Consider the following 23,337-nt stretch of genomic DNA (forward strand, 5'->3'; position numbering starts at 1 on the left):
TTGTTATATAAAGATATGCTTCTGACAATTTCAACACATGAAGTAGTCTTCTCCAGAGTTTTGTGCAATATCCAAACAGTTTAAACACCTGGAAATCCTTAAATTCTTTATTTTTCCATATTTGAAGAGTTGCTTGTTGTCTAGTTAGTCTCTCTCTGTGTGTGTGTGTGTGTGTGTGTACCTGCTTAGCTCCCAGCACCACAGGGACCATGCACTCTGGCTCGGTGGCCTGGGTGCTCTCGTCGATCAGGATGGAGCGGAACTGCATCTTGGCCAGACGGGGGTCGCCGGCTCCCACACAGGTGCAGCAGATCACATCAGCGTTCTGCAGCGGTCACAGTGATTAGTTTCAATGATTTGAGGAACAAAAATATTTTACTGCACTTGCTGGCATCTTATATCAACTTTCTGACAATTTCTAAGTACAGCTGCTGTTTTAAGTGAAATGAAAAATCTCAGTAAGTTAAAGTCAGCAGCTCGGCAGTCTGTCTCCTCACCATGAGCAGCTCCCTCTCGGCGGTGCGTTTTAAAGCCCGGTAGCGCTTCTCGTCGGCGGACGACAGCTCTCCGGTCTCGTCCTTCAGCTGCTGCAGTTTCTGGAGCTCCGGCATGCTGAGAGGAGACAGAGACACGCAGGGTGAACACACACAAATCAGCATGGATCCACACTGGAAACTAGAGACTATGACGCTAAACCGGGATCTAGGGACTCCGCTTGGAACAGGTGCATGTTGGGGCGGTGGTTAGTTTACAGATCAGAGAAATGGGCTTCAGACCACAAGGTTTCAGGGACTGAGAAGGGAATGAGAAACTCGAGACCAATTTGAAAATGAGACCAATTTTGCAACTGAGCTAATTTCTCAACCAAGAAACAGAGCACCAAAAAACGATGACATTTTTAAGACGCTTAAAATGCTTCATTTAACTGTATAAGTTCGAGTTCAGATAATATAAATTAAAACATTTTAAGTTTTCATTCATACAGGCCCTGCAGACCTGTGTGAATGTGAAGCAGGGTGGAAGAGCTTGGAGATTAGTCAACTTTCCCTGGAAAAACTGAAGTCAAAAAGAAAAATTAAGAAATTATGAACTGCGCAGACATATAAAGCAACAAGAAATATGTCAGGACTCCATTTCCCAGCATGCCTCTGACCTGTCCATGTTGCTGATCTGGTTGTGCAGAGCCAGGAAGGAGACGGGCGAGTCGATGGCCTCGCGGCTCTTGGCACACAGCCGGACCACCTTCAGCCCCGTCTGGTGGATCTTCTCCGTCAGCTGGTCCACAGCGATGTTACTGGGAGCACACACCAGCACCGGTCTGCAGGACACACACACACACACACACACACACACACACACACACACACACACACACACACACACACACACACACACACACACACACACACACACACACACACACACACACACACACACACACACACACACACACACACACACATGGAGAGGGTCAGGAGAGCAACAGTGTGTTGGGGAAGGGATTATGGAAAATACTACTACTACTACTACTACTAATGATAATTTTATTTATAGAGCATTTTTCAAAACAAGATTGCAAAGTGCTTTACAAGAAAAGATCAAATCTGTACAGATAAGAATAAGAAATCCTAAAAGGTTAAACAACTGAAGCAGAAAACAATCAAATTAATTAATTAATTAGACTGTTGGAATAAACTTGTTGCATCCTGACATATATGCCAACATGAAGCACAGTCACAATTTATTCATTGTAAGATCAATAAAGGTTCTTGGACTCTTTGTAAATTGGTTAAACTGAAACAGAGACAATGCCACCTGCTGGAGAGGTGGAAAACAGGCTGGGACACTGGGACACTGGGACACTGGGACACTGGGACACTGTATTTGTTATATCAGTGTGAGAAACCAGAGCATAGGTGGGAGGAGACCAAAGCCCAGCATTATGTCTTCTGGGATTATTACCAGATAAAGTTAGTTGTGGTGCTGGATGGTCACAGTAGTCGGATTTACTGAGGATTGACTGACTGACATCTGGCGCTGAAGCGCTGTCATGGTCTGTTTTAATCTGAATATCCTGCTAGTTTAACTGGTGAGTATAAGGTATATAAGGCTTTTTGTCCTTTTTTTGAGGTACTGTGGTATCTAGTCTTTTTGTTTTTGCATGATCTTTTTGTGTGCAGCTCTTCAATTTTAAGTCCAGTGGATTTTGTTTTATTTTTTTGGACATCTTCCTACCTGGATAAATAAAATTAATCAACACAGACTCCAGACTTATTAGTGGTTGTTTGCAAAGTTGGTGATCTGGGAGTTGAAGCTCATTCCACTGTTCGATTCGCTAAACGCCTAAAACATAAAGTCGGCGGTGTCGTACCCGTTGCCCTGGCGGGCCAGGTGGTAGACGATGGTGGCGGAGGTGACGGTCTTCCCGGTGCCCGGCGGACCCTGGATCAGGCTGAGAGGCCGCTGCAGCACCGTCTTCACCGCGTACACCTGCAAACACACAGGACCAAAACACACCCGTCTGAAACCCTGTCCTGAGAGAATACGCTCCTGTACAGTCCCAAACAGCAACGGATATTCAAATGTAATCTGTTTCACTTCTGCTTTGGAAACCTAGCAGCCTGGTGTCTTTTATCTCGGTTTGTAATCCTGTCTGTCTCCTTATATTCTTATTTTATTTTACCTTTACTTCATGTCTGGTTTCATTTTTAGGGCCCGAGCACGACTTCGTGCGAAGCCCTATTGAAACTGAAGGAATTATTATTATTATTATTCCGCGTGTTTGATTGCATTTTTGAGGGCCTAAACGTGCTCGAAAACGGACCAAACTTTGCACACGCGTCAGAACTGGCGAAAAATTTTATATTTTATGGGTCTCGTGCATGGGTGTGGCAAAACGGCTCGATAGCGCCCCCTACAAATTTCAAAAAAATACTCACGGCCGTACGTTTGTCCTAGACGTACGAAACTTGGTAGGCATGTGTATCGTGTCCAGACTTAAAAAAAAGTCCATAGGTACCATGCGCCTAAACCCGACAGGAAGTCCGCCATTTTGAATTGAGTGCGACATTTTAGGGCGTATTTGGCCGTTTGCAGGGGTCGTACTTTAACGAACTCGTCCTAGGCGAATGATCGGATCCGCGTCAAACTCGGTCAGCGTGTATAAAAGACCTCGACGATGAAAAGTTATCAAAAGCTTGAGTTTTCGTCACAGGGCGTGGGCGTGGTGAGGCGGCGAATTTCCATGTTTCGCCACGAAACAGGAAGTGGCTTGTAACTGACCTATACATGGTCAAATCTTGACCAAACTTCACACGTTGGATGAGAGTCCCGGCCTGAACACATCTATATGCCCATAGTCAGTTCTAGTCATAGCGCCACCTCCTGGCGACAGGAAATGACATGTTTTATACTGTGGTGTACTACTCCGAGCGGATTGACCAGAGCCACCTCAAATGTGGTCAGAAAAGCCGTAGGACCTTGATGACGCTTCGTGATGAAGATTGGGAGCGTTCGTCGCACGGCGTTGCCATGGCGGCGCGGCGAATTTCGATGCTTCGCCGTGACACAGGAAGCTGCGTTAACTTGAGCGTACGTCGTCCGATCAGCACCGGATTTCACATGCTGGTCCAGAGTCCAGGCCTGAGGACATCTACAAGCCGATTGGGAGTCATAGGCATTGCGCCACCTACTGGCGACACCAAACAGGAAGTGGGTTGTAACGCGACTCTACGTGGTCAAATCTGGCCCAAACTTCACATGTCGGATGAGAGTCCCGGCCTGAACGCGTCTACGTGCCGATATTCGGTTATAGCCATAGCGCCGCCTACTGGCGACAGGAAGTTGTGTGAACTTGAGCGTACGTTGTCCGATCTGCACCGGATTTCACATGAGGGACAAGAGTCCAGGCCTGAGGACGTCTACATGTCCCGCGGCTGCAACACGCCCCGACTTGCACACGGAGGCGAGGGCCCGCTCATCACTGCTTGTTATTCTACTTGTTTTCTGTTCTATGCACTCTCTTATAGGGCTGAACAATTAATCGACATTTTATCGAAATCGCAATATGGCCTACTGCAATTTTCAAATCGCAGGAGGCACAATATTTGTTAAAGGCCAAATCTGTGTCAAAATATCATTTTAAATTAAATATTGTGGTGCTGCAGAGATGTCCTGGCCTACACATCATATTCTACAGACTTAAGAAAACATCTTTGTTTGGTACAGATCCCCGCAAAAATCACACCATAATCATTTTAATACGTTTTTCCAATGAAAATGAGAATAATGATGTAAAAATGATCATTCCCTCTAATATCGCAAATCATATCGCAATTGCATTATCAGTCAAAATAATCGCAATTAGATATTTTTTCAGAATCGTTCAGCCCAACTCTCTTAGTGGATTTATTTATCTTAATTGATTTGAAAAGCACTTTGTAACAGTTGTTTTACAAAGGGATATATAGATAAAGTTTATTATTATTATCCTTTAACTTTATTTTTATTAAGTTTATTTTAAGTTTATTTATATATTTATAATGTAGGGGCCTGTGTTTCGTACTCTGCAGTAATCACAAACCTGATCACGGAGGCCTACTTGTTCCGACTGTTAAATCCAGATCAAAAGCCAAAGCAGAGAGCACTTTCTGCCTTCTAAATTCCCCCCCCTTGTTATGCAGAAACAAACAGCAGAACTGTGGTGAGCTGGATGACAGTGAGACCTGGGAGTGGTTGAGGTCGGGCAGGCCCTGGGCGGTGAAGCGTTTGGGCAGCTGACACTTGATGATGACGTCCTCCACCTCGTGACCCAGCAGCTTGTGGTAGATGTAGCCGGAGACCGAGGTCTCGTCCACCGCAAACGTCTTCAGGGCGCTCTGCATCCTGCAGCGCACACACACGCACGCACGCACGCACGCACGCGCACACACACACACACACACACACACACACACACACACACACACACACACACACACACACACACACACACACACACACACACACACACACACACACACACACACACACACACACACACACACACACACACACACACACACACACACACACACACACACACACACACACACACACACACACACACACAGGTGAGGGAGAGTTACGAAAACCATGCCAACGAGCTGCTCTGGCACAACTTCAGTGCCGCTTCTGGAATCTCCTTCACCAGGATGGGAAAGCGCCTGCTGAGGAGGGCAACGCATAGTGGGCCTACAGGTTACCTGCTGCTTAGAGAGAGCGTCCTGTAACTGGGAGGTCACAGGTTCAAACCCCCCCCCCGGCTGCTCTCCACCCCTCTGGTGAAGTGTGTGCACCTAACACCCTACTGGCACAGGACTAGTATTATGTGGAGATCTCATGTGATTAATGGATTCCCCTCCAACACCTGCGTTTCATAAAAAGCATTCGCATGGGAAAATAAAATTCCCTGAAATCTCTGCTGCCCCGGATACAATTATACCGTATAAGGTCAAGATAACTACTGCCTGCATTTATCATGACAGGAGGAAGAGAGAAATCACGCATCTAGAAGAGAAAGGAAACAAAATCATGCACCAAAAACTGGGGCTGATATTACTAAAAGTTGGATTTGCATGGGATTTGTATTATCAGGGGACCTCCGTCTTCACCAAAATACGATAGCTAATTTCTAACTTACAAATTACAGACACGGCAGATTTGCATGGGAAAAATATAAGTGTCCACCAAGGGAAAACAGGACAAAAAGATCCTCATTACACACTGCAATATGGAGACTTAAGAGCTCTAAAATGAAATGTGCTCATAATGCCAGGAATTTAGAGGTATAAAGTTTCCGTCTACCTGTCAAATGAAGTGGACTTCCACACAAAATCCACCTGGAAGTTGTGGGGAATCTCCACCGGCGCTCCGACGCTGCTCCGCAGCTCGATGGCAATCTCATCTCCGTAGTCTTTAAACAGGCTGTTAAGGAAACCAGCAGAAGCAGGCGGACAGAGCACCAGCTAATGGACTTTCTTCCTGCTTACAGTAAAAACAAAGTGTCTAACAGCAGCAGACTGTACTGGGCTGACACCTGCTGTGAAGGTGTAAATGTTCCCTAGATAGAGGTTTCAAAAATAAAACAAAATAAATAATGGTGGGGTAATTATAAACAGATATTGATTTTGTAAATATGGATGATGCACAAAGATTGAGTTGGCTGTTCGCTTATGAAACATTTAGATTAGCTAGTTACCTGGAGAAAGCCTGGGAGATGAGAAAAAAAACTCTTTATCAAGATAAACTGTAAGTTTAGCAGTTCTTTTCAGTGTATTGTTCATTTGAAACCTATCATTTCAAATATGTTATTTGAAAGAATATAGTAGTACTTTATAATGTGGTAATTTATTTTTTTTGCTCTTATATGTATCACCGGAAGATGTATGTTTTGTAAAATGGTGGTGTCCTGTAATCCCATGTGGGATGGGCCAGATGTTTGGCATGACACAGAAATAAAAATAAACTAACTAACTAACTAACTAACTATAACGTTTTAAGAAAGCCACCAACTCTAACAGTCCCATGGGTGTGTACAGGTGGCCAGTGGGAAACGAGCCCCTGACCCTGCAGCCACACTGAGCGGCACGGCCAACAAGCCGCAGGAAGTCCACTCACTTCCTGCAGAGCGGCCGGGGAAACTCGGCCGATGTGCCGACGCTCAACAAGCCTGTCGGCTGAGAAAAGTTTGCCACGGCTGAACTGTTCATGATCATCAGATTTCCACGCTTCTTTGTTTCTCTACCAATGTGATTTTGTTTCATGAACAAGTTGATTCCAACCGTTGAAGGCCTCCAGTTCTCTACAACTCTTATTGGAAAGACGACAGTAGTAAACGTCTCAAAAACGAAGCTTGGAGAACGGTCGCATCCATCGTCGGGGTTGATGGGAAGTTCTCAAGTCCTTTTGAATGTTTTTGTGTTTACTGTCAGTTAATGCTACCACTTGCTAGCTAGCTTTATTAACTCATTAAAACAATGTCATGTTAGGAAAGGCAAAGCAGTGAAAAATACCTGATCTGCCTGTTCTAAACTTTGTAGTCGCTCAGAGTGTGATCAAACTGTCCCTTGTGTCACTTTGGATGTGTGAGTGCAGAAAGCCAGCTTGGAAGCCACTGTCCTGTAGACAGACAGCAGACATGTGCCTGGTAACAGTGGAAGGATACTGTCCGGGACTTTGATGACGTGGCCGATGCCTTTCCACAGCGGGGCCAGGTCTCCCTTGTAGCGCAGGCAGATCTCATCGCCTTGCATCAGCCGCATATCTGGGACGGGTCAAAGGACACAAGTTAGCGAAACCCCCCCCTCTGCTGAAAACGTCCCACGGATAAATTAGGAATGATGGGTTTCGGGAATGAGCCAAATGATACAATACCGTACACACACACACAAAAAAGGCACAAAACAACCCCCGCTAAAAAAAATCAAAGTAAAAACAAGCACACCACGGCACCGAGAGATGCGGGTATGGGGGGGGGGGGGGAGCTGCGTGCGATGCAGGGGGTGGAGGGGCTCGGGGGGCTGGGGGGCTCTATATGCACCACAGAACCACTGGGATGATGAGAGGTAGGAAGTGAAGCTGAGAGAATTACCACCTGAGTCCGTCTTCGGCAGTGTGAAATAAGCAATCCGCTTTTTATTCAGCCCCAGGTCCCACCTGACCGTTATATTGTCCTGGGTCTGCAGACGACAAGAGGAAAAACAAAATCAGTTCACGATTTAAGCTTTTTAGCTGACGCTGCGATCCAGAGAGACTTATAACACGTGTAGGAGTGGAATGGGCTTCCAATTCTAAGATCCCTAACATTGCAAGTAACCAACAGTAAGGGGGTCAAGGGTCAGAGGTCACAGCACCCTGACAATATTCCTGAAGCCCTAGACGGATAGAGAGGATTTGCTGGACAGTAATTATCAATATGAGAGGGAGAGGATTCTTCCCCTGCTGGGATCAGATACTGAGTCAGTCGTCTGCCACGTATATCATCCTGATCTGACTCCATCATTTCACATATCATGGCAGATTAGGTTGTTGAGCCTGGCATAATTAAAAAACGTCTGTATTGCAGGGAGCTAGCAGACACAGTTACTTGATAGTAAGCACTCCTGAACTGAGGTGATTTTAAGTAAATGGAAACCAAACTGCAGTCTTCCATGCACATAACTAGGAACTCTAGATTAACTAAGAACTTGACTATAAATATACAAACAGGAAGTCTGCAGTAGAGAGTGCTGGAGTGATTAGATCAAAAGGAGAAATGAGAAATAATGTGTGGGGAAGGGGGGGGGGGCAGCAAAACATCCTGTCTTCACTAGAAATTACTGTGAGGTCTTGTTTTTCCCGCCGAAACCCTGAATTTTTTTTGTTGTTGACAAAATCATATCCCACTTGTCATTGCTGGAGGAAAACCACGTATCACCAAGAAGTACTTTTTCCCCCAGGAATTAAGAATGACAATTTTCCTGAATGATGCTTTGAATCATTTAAAATAATTTAACAGGCATATAACGGTTTTTTGAACAGCTTTCAAGCACACAAGGCTCTTGAAACCCACACACCTGCCTGACGATGTGAGAAGCTGCAGCTCTATCAGCACTTTCAAAACCAACTTCAAAAGTCTGTTAAAAGCTGCTCAGCTCTGTCCTCACTGACTTTAATATTCTAGCTTATGGTCTTCATGACTTGATTTTTTTTTTTTTGACAAGCATACATTTGTGATGTACTTTTTTGTATAACCTTGTATGTTGTTTTTACTCTGTACTGTTTGTTATTGTGCTGTTTCTTTGCTTTGTCCTGCCAAGGGACTACAGATGCAAATTAGCTTGCAGCTATAATCTGGTACGGTGCATCAAACGGTGACATTTATGTTTGAACTGTACATTGTCCCTTTTAAATAAATAAATAAATAAATAAATAAATAAATAACCATGGAAACTTCTGATTCAGGTAAGAAAAACAGGTGTGTGCGCTGCATGGTTTTTGCCCGACAGGCAGCAGCAACATGTGGCAACAAGGACGCAGCTTGTGGTACCTGGGACTCTTTGAGCTTCTTGTCGTAGTCGGCCTCCAGTTTGACCAGCGGGCCGAAGATGTTCTGGTACTGGTAGGCGTCCTCGTAGCGCAGCAGCACGTGCTGCGGCTCCTCGTCCACGCCGGGCTTCTCCAGGTCCTCCAGGGTGGCACTGGGGTTGTCCTGCAGGGAGCAGGGTCACAGCAGGGTCACAGCAGGGTCACAGCAGGGTCACAGCAGGGTCACAGCAGGATTAACACCAGGAAGGCTGGGGGCTATTCTCCTTACAGCACTGCTTCCTCAATATTCTCTACAGTAAGGATGTATTGCTGTGTATCGCTGACTGAGAGGAGACCTTAGCATGTGATTCATCACTAAGCGTGTATTGCTAATTATCTTCTCTGGTTTGACACTGGTCATGATGATGATGCACACTGATGGTAGCTGAGCAATATGACAGTAAACTAGACTATATCCCTCTAAAGCCAAGAACCATTTTTCATAAGAACAATTTCACAGTATATGAAATGACAATGGATCTTTAACTACAAAAAATGTAAAGGCATATATACTGTACTGTATGTATCCAGTCTGAAAAATATTTGTCCTTAATTTTTCTGACTTTTCTGAAACTTTTGGAAATTATCAAATTTGTTTTCCAAGCTTTTCTCCAGACATCCCAGACCTGCACAGGAACCCCATCCGGACTGTGGCATCCTTTATTTTACCGTCATTCATGCATGCTCTTCTCCAGCACCTCATTCAGCTCCACACACACTCTGGTGACCTCCTCAGATCTCCTCCTGAAGGCCGCCTACCTTCCACAGCTCCTCCAGCTTGTTGATCTGCTGGGCGGTGATCTGGCGCGCCCGCAGCTGCTCCTGCTCCGACGGGATCTTCACCAGCCAGGACAGGAAGCAGCGGTCCTGGATGAGCGGCTGCCACTGCGAGCTGTCCCAGTTGATGTCCTTCAGGCTGCTCTGGCTGGCACAGGGCTGCCTGCAGCGGGACGGGACGGGGCGGGGCGGGACGGACACACACAGAGGTCACACACACACACAGGACGAGGGGGACTTTGTGTCTCCCAGAGGAAAATTCAGTTGCCACAGCACCAACAGACATGCAGTGTTTCCCACAGGTTAACAGTTTACTTGTCTTACGGACTGGACATATCACAGCCTTACTTGTCCTTACCTACAGTGACAGCAGTGTGTCCAGTGGAATCCAGCGGTCAACAGGTTCAGTATGCCAGTCTGCACTGCACACATGTCTATTCTCTATCGGAGTGCTGAGCAGTTTCACACATCTCCGATAACAAGACAGTGCCTACTTACTTTGTACACACACCCTTACAAGCACAGGCGAGTTTGGACTGAATTGTGGAATTTTAAGTTTCACCGTTGTTTTCGTCTCTGTCGGAGAGCAGTGCTACTGGTGTTTCTCACACAGGCAGATGGGGAAGAAAGGTGCGCGCGCGTGTGTGTGTGTGTGTGTGGTGAGTTTACATGCAAGATCAGCAAGATCAGTCTCTGTTGTGACAGAACATAACTACTAATTTCTAAGTACTGACCAACTTTTGATTTTGTGGTGGCCCGTGCTGATATTGTGGCAGTGCACCACAAAAAAAAGCCTATGTATGGGAAGCACTGAACATGGGACACAATACACAACAAACACTATATGAAAAGCTAAGTAAGAGTTAATAACACTGTAACCCCCCCCCCCCCCCCGACAATCACCTGATCTACTGACATATCAACATACGTCACGTAGGGCTGAACAATTAATCAAAATTTTATCGACATCGCAATATGGTCTGCTGCAATTTTCAAATCACAGGAGGCGCAATATTTGTTAAAGGTGAAATGTGTCAAAATACCATTTTAAATGAAATATTGTGGTGCTGCAGAGATGTCCTGGCCTACACATCATATTCTACAGACTTAAGAAAACATCTTTGTTCGTACAGATCCCCGCAAAAATCACACCATTATCTTTTTAATACGTTTTTCAATGAAAATGAGAATAATGATGTAAAAATGATCATTCCCTCTAATATCGCAAATCATATCGCAATTGCAATATCAGTCAAAATAATCGCAATTAGATATTTTTTCAAAATCGTTCAGCCCTAACATCACGCTGTGCTGTTCCCATACAAATCAACAAATGACAACGTAAGCAAGTAACTGAGCAGGTGGGGGGTTCAGCGTCTCCCTCAAGGACGCTTTGATGGGACACAGGATGGGTTACAGGACGATGTGCGACCCCTCCCCCCCCCTCTGTACCTGCAGAGCAGCACCACCACAGAGTCGGCCTTGGCGGGGATGAAGCCCAGCAGGAAGACGTTGCGGCAGCCGCAGTTGTAGCACTCCAGCACCGTCTCGCCCAGCGGCCCGTCTTTATGCAGCGTCACCTCTTTGCATTTGGCTCTCACCAAGTGGTTCACAATGTGGCTGGAGGTCAGAGAGCGGAACGTCAATCAAACACTGAATAACACTGATCACATCGAGGAAATATCAGAATTTTTGCTATCAAACTCCAGTGTAGCTGCTGGAAATATCTGGATGTGATGTCACGTCATTCACGATTGGCCAGTTATCCACCAAGAAGAGAAATACAACAAACTGCTAAATGGAGCCAGGAATGCAAAGAACATCACCAACGGCTGATTTTAACTGTGTTTTAGGGTGCCGTTTCCTTTCAATTTGACATGGATCACGATATTTGGAATCCACCAATCAAACAAATAAGTTACTCTGCTGTCCTGACACTGAAATGTGAGGCTGAGTCAGATACTGAAAGTGGGTTGGCTGCACACCTGCCAGACGTGTTGCCTCGTCCGTTGCAGAACCACTTCTTGCTGGTGTTGCAGTACACCACACACGCCGGGTCGTGGATACCACAGTAGCTGGAAAACAACACAAGACACTCTGAAATGAATCTGAGTCACCTTGACAGTCAAAATACTATATCAGTAGAGACACATATGGTGCAGAGTCAAACTGACAACTTGCAGAATTACACAGTAAATACTGATATACACAGACAGTACAGATATTTTACTAATCTTTAGGATCTTCTAGTATTTTCAGCATACAGATGATCCACCAAGCAACACAAATCTCAGTTTTTAGAATTGGTATACACTGCTCACTATGCCAAGTTGGTGAGAATAACAGATGAACCAATTCTACTGTGATATGTGCTGCTTGGTGTCCTGGATGCCTGGAGAATTGAAGAATGGATCCTAATGACTGAGAAATATTTTGGTGTTCAATATGAGCTATGCTGTCATCGCCTTGTCCCTTCTAACTCTGCCATATCACTCTATACATTAAGATATATATCAGGATCTGTGAGATGACAAGCGCCTAAAACCACAGAAAATGTACAGTCATATGTATATCTGGACAGTACAACAATATTTTTCCAAAGTTCTCCAAACTTTTTTATGCCATTTCCAAATCTATAAAGACCTGGAAATGACCAAATTCTCTTTCCATACATTTCCAGACCTGTGTAGAAACTTGGTACAAGAGAGAATGGTATGAACCAGAGCTCAGGGCCAACTGATGCTCAAACACAGTACAAAACATAGTATGTACCGTGGACTATCTGTTTACCAAAAGACAATACTTCTACCTTTAGAAAAACACAATATCTTCTCCACTGTCTCCATGACCAGCAGCCACCTGTTTCCAAGTGTTATGACCTACATCTGTGTATCACAGTACAGCGCATGTGATTATGTGTTCAGTAAGCCCAAAGTGAAGTGCAGCTCGGCCTGTGTACCTGCAGGCGTGCAGCGGCAGGTCTTTGGTGTAGTAAGTGTCTTCTTCATCCTCCTCGAAGTTGAGCTCGGCCAGCAGCTGGCTGGTCTTGGCCACAGACTCGTCCACCCCTCCGTTATGAAGCCCCTCATCAGGACCGTTCACCTGCAGCACAACACACAGCAGCTGGACGCTAGCAGCTAGCAACTGACACAGGTGAGGCCAACACAGCGTGGTGGCAGTCGGATTTACTGTCAATTCGTGTATGATTGTCAAAGCTCGCATCGTGTCATCTTTGTCGTTACAGTTAACACGGGGAATCGGGTTAGCTTAAAACTGTTGATCATAAACAAACATGCTAAAGATAGCTAGCTACCGTTAGCAGTTAGCTAGCGAGCTGACTGGCTAGGCATGTACTGCTATGTCGTGCAGCTAACGTTTACAGTTGGCTAACATTAGCTAGCTAGCGCTAATATTAGCTGGATAGCAGGCGGCGTCGGGTCAGCTAGCTAACTAGCGCTAACGTTAGCTAACCGCGTTCCACAGGCTTCCTGTGTTGAGGCTCAGCGCTACAGACCTGACCGTCCAGCTGGCTCTGAGTTTGGCCTTGGGTTTGCGTCTGGCTCGGCAGGGTGAAATCGGTGAATTCGTACTCGGAGCCCTGGGTGTCCGCTCCGAGCAGCTCCGCTTCCTCGGTGTCCAGGAAGGTGAGGGTTTGGGAGCTCGGCCCGTACGCCTCCACACTCATCTCGACTCAACTTTCGCTTTAGTGAACGGTTTCCGGTGCTCGCCTAGAGATGATTAAAATCCTCCGGTAACTGTTTATCGATAAACAGTTCTGAGGCCACCGTTGCTAGTCTGAATTTGAACCCAAACGAAAATCGAACCGAACAGAACCTCGAGAGCTTCAGGTCCAACAGCAAACAGTGACGAACTTCCCAGCGCCGCACAGCGTGTGACGTTTACACTCGCTCTGCAAATGGAGCAGAGAGGAAATAAAAACCAAGAGCGTTCACTCTGCCCCTATTTCCGGGTAGCACAATCGTCGTCGCGAACCACGGCGGGAAAACGGATCTGACTGTCGGTGTTGATAGAAAAGTTGAGAGATATGACCTTCTGCTGCAGATATCCTCCTTGACAACAACAGAGGTTTATTTGGACAAAATTACACACAACCTCAAAATATTATTCACAGCCAAGAAAATATGAAAATGTACATTTCTTGGTTTTTAGATTGTGAGAAAATCAACTTTGTTTCCAGTCTGTACCAGATCAGTCGCCATAGTAACGGAGTCTCTGTGTGATACAAAATTGCTGGCGATCCCACACTTTGGCAGACCAGAAGGCTGGCCAAGTATTTACAGTTGAGTGATTCATCATCTGAAACATTTATGATCTTTGAGATAGGCCTTCCACTGTTGACACAATCCACAAGTCAGCTAGATGATTTTAATAAATAATAATGAGCTGTCATATCTCTGCTTTGGAAAAAAAAAACAAATAAACACTGAGCTGTAAAAACAGACACAAACACATTACTTGTAACCTTTTCATTCTTTTCTTTATTTCAAAGCCTATATTTTTCACAAAGCCAAAATGACTGTTTGTAACAATGCTTTGTTAATTTCAGCACCGGAGGACGACACCTTTCAGAGGATATTCCCTAAACACAGGCACTCACTAGAAATCAAAAAGCCATAATGGTATTTTGTACAACAGAGCACACACTGAGATAACAGTATTTTCGAGGTAGCTATCAGTATACATCTATAAACTGACCCGCTGGACAATTTTAAGGCCTTTTCAGAACACATATAAACAGCAAGGCACAGGTCAGGGGTCAGGGGTCAGGTCAGGGCCACAGGTCACCTCGTGTGAACTTGAGGTACGGAGGCTTTCACATACTGAACAGACCTCAAGCCTTTCACATACTGAACCACAACACCTCAGCGCTCACAACGCACAGTAAAGACATCACAACTCGCTTAACACCGCCCGTCATTCACATACTTCCTTAAGAGATCTTTAGACCACAGAACCAAGAAGGAAAACAATAAAGAGACAGTGGCAGATAAATGACAGTTATCATATTATAGTTATAATATTTCAGAGAGGAAGTCCGATTCTGAGCTCAGCGCTCCAGGATGCTACTTTGTGCTAAACCCCACTCTCTGAGGGCATTTTTTAAAAGCCATGGGATTAAAATGACATACACAGCTACAAATAACTGACATTTACTCAACTTACTTAAGTAATATTGCCTCAACTTAAGTGGAAAAATAACCAAACTTAAGGAAACGTCTTAAGACTACTGCTGCAGCTCTAAGTACTGTGGTCAGTTATTAGTTTCCCTAAGACTAGGTACAACACATTATATCTACAGCCATGGTTTGACTGAAACTGGAATAAAGTGAATTCTTTTAAGTGTGCTGATGAGTCAGCAGCAGGGGAAACACACTGCTCTACACTGTGAAAGATAAAAGAAAAAAGCCACAAAACAAAACACACATTTAAAACAGAGTGGCACCATCTCCGCCTGGCAGAGACACAGTTTGTCCAGTTTGTCACACAGGTGAGAACAAACCAAAAGCTCAGGATAATAAAGCATCTCTCACCTGTAGAAACATAAAACAATTACACATTTTGGAGGGAAAACAATGTTAAAAATGAATCTGTGTGTGTGTGTGTGTGTGTCTGCAAAGCTACATATGTTAAAGTGACTGAAAATGAAAATAACCAAAAAAAAAAAAAAAAAGCAAGCATTCACATGGCTCAACAAAAATGCTGTCCAAAATCCAGACGATTAAGGTACAAATGAAACGAAAAAAAAAACAAAGCAGAAAGTGCGACAGAAGTAAAACTCCAGGACCCGACTCTGACTGGCTGAGCGTCTCACTCCATCGAATCAGATCCTCAGGTAAAACAAGCAGCGACATCTGACTCAATGAAGAGAACAACAGAAAGCTTTTCATAAGGAATCAAATTTAGGGCTGCACAATTAGGAAATTTAAAAAAAAATATTGCGATTGCACGATGAAACTGCGCGACGTAACAGAAATAAGTTTGATAAAACAGCGTGTTAGCATGTTTGTGAGGGGGAACGCCAAGTTAAAGCTCTTCGCACATCGGCGGCCCCCAAAATCGCAGCGAGAGGAAAAAAAATTTGAACTTTAATACCCAGAATTCCTTAGCGGTCTGTGATGCTTTCTACCAAAGAAAAACCAAACGGGCGAGAGAGGAAAAGATCCCAACGCTCCGAGTCCAGATTTCTCTGCTGCTGTTCAGGAGACTGGAAACTGGTCTGATCCTGATTTAGACTTGAGAAGACAGCTGGATTTTTTTTTAAATGTAACTCTTGCCTAGTGCAGATTTAATGCGTAGGATTTGCTCAGTTTGAAAAAAATAAAAAGATTTTCACCGATACACAACTTGATCTGTAGACCAAGAATCCTCCACAGCAGCAGGATCTCTTCGCTCAGGACGCCCTGAACAAGTTTTTCCCTCTGAGGAAAAACTGTCTGAAAATGTCTGTAGTAAATATTGCAATTCTCAATATTTTTTTTTTCATATAAAATCGTGCAGCCCTAATAAAATCATGAGAAACCTATAAAACGTTGATTTCATAAATCAACGAACGTGAGATCTGTAAAATAACATTGCACCGCCGAGGCCAGATCTCAGTGTGGTGGGTTTGGTGAAACGGTTTTGTGTCAGAATCGGGCCGACAGACTGGGGGAAGATGAGCTGGAACCAACCCGTTCCCTGATTTAAATCACCTTTGTAAAAGAAGGCAAAAAATACAACTTCTTATAAAGAAAAAAAGACTCAAGAAACAATTCAACATTAAATGTGAAACGGCACAGTTTGGCTTTTGGGAAGAAAACTGAAGGAAACTGAAACAAAGCAAATACAATTTCCAGCTTAAATTTCTACATGGACCACAATGTATCAGGTACATTAATCATGCATGGACAAACCGGCTTAACACCATGATAACATGTCGAGTGAAACATATTGTGCATCGTTATGTAACGTCACCAGAGGCTCGGAAAATAAACCCTGGAGACGGAAGCGTCTGGAAATACAACCTGTCAAGCTCGATATGGATCGAGCTGAAACTGAGAGAAATCTGAGGATGAAGCAAAGTCAAATAACGATGAAAACATACAGCAGTTTCCCCAGATGTGACTTCTATAACCATTTCACTAACCCTAACCCTATAAGGTGCGCAAATAGGAGTCACATTTGGGGCTGTAGATTGCAAAATCTGGCAACATGACAGACTTTCTTCATTTCTATCTGTTAGAATTGAGTGTGAACGAAGAAAAGCGGCACTCGTTTTCCTCGTTAATTTCTGGGAATTCCTATATTTTAAGTTCCCAGGCAGCGGGACCAAAGTTTTAAGTTGACCGAGCGTTGCTTTGAGACTTGTATCTTCTCACCACTGGAAGACATGAAAACACAACCGACTCGGGTCACGCACCGAAGAGAAACGATACAGAAAATAACCCGCTGAAACATCCTACGCTATGAAGTTTTCACTACGCACCAGTAAAGATAACAATAAAAAAAAAAAAGGTTTGGCTACTTGTGGTTAAGTGCAATTTCTGTGTGTGGTGTTGGGGCCGGACGGCAGGAGAGTCAGTGGAAGTGCTGGCAGTGGATCTTCTCCTCGGCCCGCTGCAGCAGCTCCAGCATCTCCTGGACGATGGCCTGCAGCGCGCGGCCCAGGTCCTCCCCGCTGTACGGCTTCCCGATGGGAGGCACGTGGACGAAGGCGGAGCGGCCGTGGCTCAGGTACAGAGACGTGTAGTAGGTGAAGTCACACAGATACCTGGGAGGGAGGGAGGGAGGGAGGGAGAGAGGGGGAGGGAGGGAGAGGGAGAGAGAGAGAGAGAGAGAGAGAGAGAGGGGATCAAACAGCTGAAGGGCCTGGACACTAGGGCTGAACGAGTTTGAAAAAATATCTAACTGCGATTATTTTGACTGATATTGCAATTGCGATATGATTTGCGATATTAGAGGGAATGATCATTTTTACATCATTATTCTCATTTTCATTGGAAAAACGTATTAAAATGATTATGGTGTGATTTTTGCGGGGATCTGTACCAAACAAAGATGTTTTCTTAAGTCTGTAGAATACGATGTGTAGGCCAGGACATCTCTGCAGCACCACAATATTTCATTTAAAACGGTATTTTGACACATTTCACCTTTAACAAATATTGCGCCTCCTGCGATTTGAAAATTGCAGTAGGCCATATTGCGATTTCGATAAAATTTCGATTAATTGTTCAGCCCTACTGGACACCATGACGCTTTTGTCCAAAGTGCTTTACAGTCTCATGGGTGGCCACAGTGTTCAGACGGTGACCAACATCATCAACAAGCCGCTGGAAGTTCATTCATTTCCCGCAGAGCTGAGCGACCAGGAAAACTCCACAGAGAAAAGTTTGCCATGGCTGAGCTTTTCACGGTCATCAGCTGTCAGTAACCAATCAGATTTCCTTGTTTCCCTACTGATGTGATTTAGTTTCATGAACAATAGAGCAAAATGGACGAGAACTTGATTGCAGCCACTCAAAGCTTCCCAGTTGTCTACTTTTCTAAGTTTTATTTGAAAGACTACAGGAGTAAATGTCTCAAAAACGAAGCTTGAAGAACAGTTGATCTGTCGTTTATTGATTTTCTGGCTGATTTTTGATTAATGCTACCTCATCAGCCTTTGTAGCTATGTTAACTCACCAAAACAATGTAACATTATGAAAGGCAACACCAAAGCAGCAAAAAATACATAATGTGTCTCTTCAAAACTGTATCTGTTTGTCTATCTGAATTTGTGAAAAGTTGACTTTTGGCACACAGTAACAGAGCGAGCTGAACGTGTTTTCCTGCCTCCAAGCCTGAAGCCTCACACTAAAATATTCCAGAGGAGCTCAGTACAGCAGGCGGTGCATGAAGCCGCAGGGTGAAAGGTTCACAAAGTGCTGATTCTGAAAACACGAGTTACCTCCCGGCGTCTTTGGAGACGGACACGGCCACTCCCAGCCCCGAGGCCGTCACTCTCTTACACACCGACTCCATGTCGATAACCGAGTCGATGCAGTCCGGTCCTCCCACGATGCAACACTGCGAATCGGGACAGAAGCTGCTGTTGTCCAGGCCCTTGTAGCCATGGTTACGGCCGCACTTCTCCAGAGTGACGGTGGTGGCCATGCCCGACACTCCCACATGAACGACCAGCTGGAAAACAAGATGAAACACAAGAAAAACAAAAGTTAAAATGACTTAAAGAGGCATTAAGTCACGTTTTACTGTCCCATGGCACAAAATGACCAATGACACTCCCACTGCTAACTGGCTAACGGTCATTTCTGTGCTGTTAGCATGTTGTGACCCTCCATCAAATCTCTTTTCATAGTGTTTCAGTCGTCTGACAACAGAAACAGAAAGATCTGTCAGTGACAACAGCTGTATTATTATTATTATTATTATTATTATTATTATTATTATTATATATTACTATCTTATTGCTACTTTTTTTATACCTTGTGTTTCTTGATAAATGGCATTCAGAGTGGAAGGCAAAGGAAGAATTTCATTGTACGGGGAAACTTGTTTTTAACTGTGCATATGACAATAAATGCTTTGACTTTTTTTTTTAAACACTTTGCTGAAACACTAAATACGTGTTGAATTTTATTTTAAACAACAAACATTGGTGAGATTTTGACATATTTGCATTCTCAAAAATGTCATCCCAATATACGGCTGGGCGATATGGTTGAAATCAATATCATGATAATCATAAGGATTTTTCTCAATATCAATATATATCACGTTATGGTTCATGTATGCAAAATCACGTTAAATAATCAAATTAATGTTCATCTCATTGAACTGAATGGTAATGTTAGGTGTGATGTCAAACAAAACAGAATTTTTTAAATAATATTCGTACCATACCTCATTTTATCAGAGCTATTAAGTAAAATTTGCTTGTCATCATCAATTCAGACAGCAGAAATGTGTGTCAAGATATCAAAATATCTTCATATCATCACAATATGATTCCACTGAAAGACGATAAACGATAACATTAAATATCGCCCAGCCCTAGCAGGTTGTATTGTAGATTCTTACCAGTGGGTGATACTGCTTCCACAATGAAGGAACCAAACTCTGGACTGTCTGGTACTCCACAGGAACCTCGTACACGTGCAAGTCCACTTCCTTTCCCAGGCCGAGCTTCTTCAGTTCCTATCAGGACAAACAAGAACTTACATTGAAAAATGCTTTCCACATTTTAAGAATGCATTTGCCATGTTGGGCGCTTTTATCCAAAGCGCCTTAAAGCAAACACATTTTTAGCATGTGTGGCCTGTTAGCACCATGCTCTACACACCGAGCTGTACAGGACTCCATTTTCCAGATTTCATAATGCTGAGGGTGTCACAGCAAAGGTTTCCCATTTTAAACATCAAAAACCATATTTTCAATCCTAAATTAAAAAAAAACAATCCAACAAGAACTCTCACACTGATAAAAACAGAAGTATTCAGAACTGATGATGGCCTACGACCCAAACATCTTAGAGGGCAGACAGCGTTCACTTGCTCTACCAATCTCAAATAACAGCATTTTGGACTGGCATATTTTTCAAGGCATTATGTAAACCCAAAATCTGACAGCAATACTCAACCTTCTTTACAAAGTAACCCATATGAGAATAACAAAAAGGAAAAGATGGAAACAGCAAGATTGTATGGAAGACAAATCTGTGTCAAATTAAATGTGGGTTTCACCCGTGCACCCCCCCCCCCCCCCCCCCACACACACACACACACACACACACACACCGAAGGCCAAATGGCCGCGGTCACCAAGCCCCCCCCCCCCATAAATATTGAAAAGAGGCTGTTTGACCACGTCTGTGACCCGCCACAAAGACGCCTTTTGTTTGCCTTTAATATCCTTATCAAGTCCGTCTAGACACCCTGACAGCCATTGTCCCCCCCCCCCCCCCCCCACCACACACACACACACACACACACACACACACAGCCTCCACCCTGCTGCAGGGTGTGAACCAGGCTGAGCGAATCAAGAGCTTCAACGTGACATACCCACTATTTGAGAAAGTGACACTCGCTCACAATCACTCTAAGTGATTGAAAGCTCAATATTAAAGCTAAATGTGCTTCTTTCTAAAGGATACAGACTGTTACAGCATGACACACCTTTGCAAACTGAATGTGCCATATTTAAGAAATATATAATGAACATGAAGTTATGATCTTTTTATTCCAGAATGAATATTATATAGCAGTCTGGAAATGATGGAGTTGGAGTCCATTGTGAATTAACAACAAATCAATTAGAAACTCAGAACATAAACAGTTTGATCTAACAACTTGCTCATACTGGTTTCTGTCCAGGTTGCATTAAATAACAAACTTTTAGAAAGCAGAATTCATATATAGGTGTATAATCCCAGCAATGAAAGGGTAAAAAATACCTGTACTGCTACCCAGCTAGCGTTGACTGTGTGCTCTCCAAATGGCCCAAAACCTGTAAAACAGAGTTACATGCTTCAGATCACCTTGGTTTCTATTCAATATGAGAAAGAGATCAGGTTTGGCTGTTGAAAGGTTGAGAGAGAGAGAGAGAGAGAGAGAGAGAGCGAGGGAGAGATACAGTTTCACAAACAGAAATGAAATGTAAACATGCACCAAGTTTGCTCCAAGACAGCAAGAATGCAAACACCACAGTTCTTAGTTTTATTCCTGGTGGGATCACTCAGACAATTCTCTATTAATAACAAATGTAAATGGGTTGAATCCACTCCGAAGAGATGTTAAGGTAAGTGGTGCTCTCTAAATGTAGTCTTTCAGTGCAGAGTGACATGACTACATGATATCCACTGGGCTGTCGGGCCATATGTGGCTCTTAGATCTGGCCTGGATATGAGTTGTGAGTTGTTCTTATTCAGAGAGGCTTTTGGTTAGCCTGTGGTCATTTGTTCTATTTGATTTTATTTGCTCTTGGTTTTATTTCCTTGTCTGTGTTTGGAACTTTTGTCCTTCATACTGTACTTGTATACGTGTCTCTGTGTCTGTTTTTGTCTGTTGTTGCTGTTTAATTTGCAGGCACTGTGCTGTCTGCTGTTATTGCTACTTTTTAATATTGTAAAGCACTTTGTGATTCTGTATCTGTGAAAGGTGCTATACAAATAAACTTTACTTACTTAAAGTGTCTTTTGGATTGCAGTGAAAATTGTATAGTTGTTGCTTGTCAGGAATACTGATATATATTTATAGTCTTGTTTTTGTTTGAGTTAGGGAAGGAAAAGTACAGCAATGTTGCTGCATTGACTACTTGAATTTCTAAATAAAATCAATCACTAAAAATCACTCCAAAAGAACTGGAAAAACAGCAGTAGAGTACGGATACTGGTCCAGACTTGTTTATAGAAGAGTAGTGTGGGCAGCCATCCTCCTGCCTCTCCCCCCCCCCCCCCCTGCGTTGTCAGCGGGTCCCCGGGGTCCCCCGGGGTCCCCTGGGGGTCCCGGGATCAGTCTGTCTGACAGGCCGCTGAAAAGAGGCAGAGAGGGTCGGCAGCTGCCAGTCGGCCCTCTATTGTGAAGCCGCTGTTCCCAGGCTGGCTCATCCTTTATCCGGCTGGGACTGCGCTGCAACAGGCCTTTGTGTCTGAAAACACCAAGTCACTGCCCTAGCTATCTTCACTAGGTTCAGTATTAAGGATATGAGTTTATCGGTGTATGAGATCTTTAAGTCGCCGGTATTTAAGTTGCAGTATGTCTTCATGTATTGTTTGTATTGTTTGAAAAAGCCAAACCGCTCTAACGTTAGCTAGATTTGAAACACTTTACAATTCTCGGTCGCATTATTTTAGCCTGTCAACAGTCTGTAATTACATGAAATAAATGAACAGACCTCGTATTAATGCGTCGGTTGTTATTATTAAAACTACCACAATTTTTCCCCCAGTTCCAATTTTTTTTGCCAGCAGCTGGACTGTGCGGTGAAGCGAGGAGCAACTTGACGCCATTAGCGCAGCTGTCATTTACAACAGAGAGGCTTCACACAACTTTTTCCAGCACTTCACGCTCCTTTCTGTCTGTCGGCAGGGACGTGAAGAGGAGGAAAGAGCGGGAAAGTACAGCAGACTGACCTGTAACAACCACGGCTCGTTTACTGTTATCCATCTTCCGTCGTGTTGCAGAGAATCCGGTGCTTTTTATTCTTTATTTTTAATCAGAAACCGGGAGTGTGTCCGGGTATCCGCTCCGCTCCTCCGCAGCTGACGGCTCCCTCTGGCCAGCTGCGCAACACAGTACTGCTCCGAAGGCATTACACGAGCAACGTGACGTGATGACGTAGGGGGGAGGGCGCTTGCGTTGCGACGACTTCCGGCAACAAATGGAGACGAGATGAAAACGAAGATGAAAACGAAGCCAAACAGTATATCATAAAACTAATTTTAAGGAAAAG

The 23,337-nt window shown here is 44.1% G+C and overlaps 2 protein-coding genes across 3 annotated transcripts in view; both read right to left on the reverse strand.

Moving 5' to 3' along the window:
* The window catches only part of LOC139656170 (regulator of nonsense transcripts 1-like), a 22,985-nt gene extending 9,206 nt beyond the window's left edge, over positions 1-13,779 (reverse strand). The window contains exons 1-14 of one of the 2 annotated variants that reach the window (XM_071533674.1): positions 13,397-13,779; positions 12,842-12,984; positions 11,868-11,957; positions 11,335-11,502; positions 9,865-10,045; positions 9,068-9,229; positions 7,634-7,718; positions 7,205-7,303; positions 5,845-5,953; positions 4,725-4,884; positions 2,372-2,490; positions 1,154-1,318; positions 498-612; positions 182-325 (exon numbers count right to left, since the gene is read on the reverse strand). In XM_071533674.1, the coding sequence (XP_071389775.1) occupies positions 182-325; positions 498-612; positions 1,154-1,318; positions 2,372-2,490; positions 4,725-4,884; positions 5,845-5,953; positions 7,205-7,303; positions 7,634-7,718; positions 9,068-9,229; positions 9,865-10,045; positions 11,335-11,502; positions 11,868-11,957; positions 12,842-12,984; positions 13,397-13,567 (1,911 nt within the window). In that variant the 5' untranslated portion in view covers positions 13,568-13,779. Of the gene's footprint in view, positions 1-181; positions 326-497; positions 613-1,153; positions 1,319-2,371; positions 2,491-4,724; positions 4,885-5,844; positions 5,954-7,204; positions 7,304-7,630; positions 7,719-9,067; positions 9,230-9,864; positions 10,046-11,334; positions 11,503-11,867; positions 11,958-12,841; positions 12,985-13,396 lie in introns of both variants that reach the window. The other variant, XM_071533673.1, reaches the window with a different exon arrangement.
* A 590-nt stretch (positions 13,780-14,369) lies between these two features.
* Positions 14,370-23,133, reverse strand: LOC139656172 (pyroglutamyl-peptidase 1-like). The gene is made up of 5 exons (XM_071533677.1): positions 23,018-23,133; positions 21,341-21,393; positions 19,966-20,082; positions 18,833-19,065; positions 14,370-17,653 (listed from the first exon to the last, which is right to left on the reverse strand). Exons 1-5 carry the CDS (start codon positions 23,049-23,051, stop codon positions 17,461-17,463), a joined length of 630 nt encoding a protein of 209 aa, XP_071389778.1. The 5' UTR covers positions 23,052-23,133; the 3' UTR covers positions 14,370-17,460.
* Positions 23,134-23,337: the final 204 nt, after the last annotated feature.

This window comes from Centroberyx affinis, unplaced genomic scaffold (genome assembly GCF_046629955.1).
Source record: "Centroberyx affinis isolate AG114_WGS23_722 - 3 ecotype Tasmania unplaced genomic scaffold, CSIRO-AGI_Caff_v1 ptg002398l_1, whole genome shotgun sequence".
In the NCBI taxonomy this organism is placed as follows: domain Eukaryota; kingdom Metazoa; phylum Chordata; class Actinopteri; order Beryciformes; family Berycidae; genus Centroberyx; species Centroberyx affinis.

Excerpts from the sequence above, each read along its gene's own strand:
- LOC139656172 (XM_071533677.1), bottom strand. The coding sequence starts at position 23,051 with ATGGATAACAGTAAACGAGCCGTGGTTGTTACAG. Across the intron at positions 20,083-21,340 it reads CTAGCTGGGTAGCAGTACAG|GAACTGAAGAAGCTCGGCCT; the intron begins GTATTTTTTACC and ends TTGTCCTGATAG. Across the intron at positions 19,066-19,965 it reads GGAAGCAGTATCACCCACTG|CTGGTCGTTCATGTGGGAGT; the intron begins GTAAGAATCTAC and ends CTTGTTTTCCAG.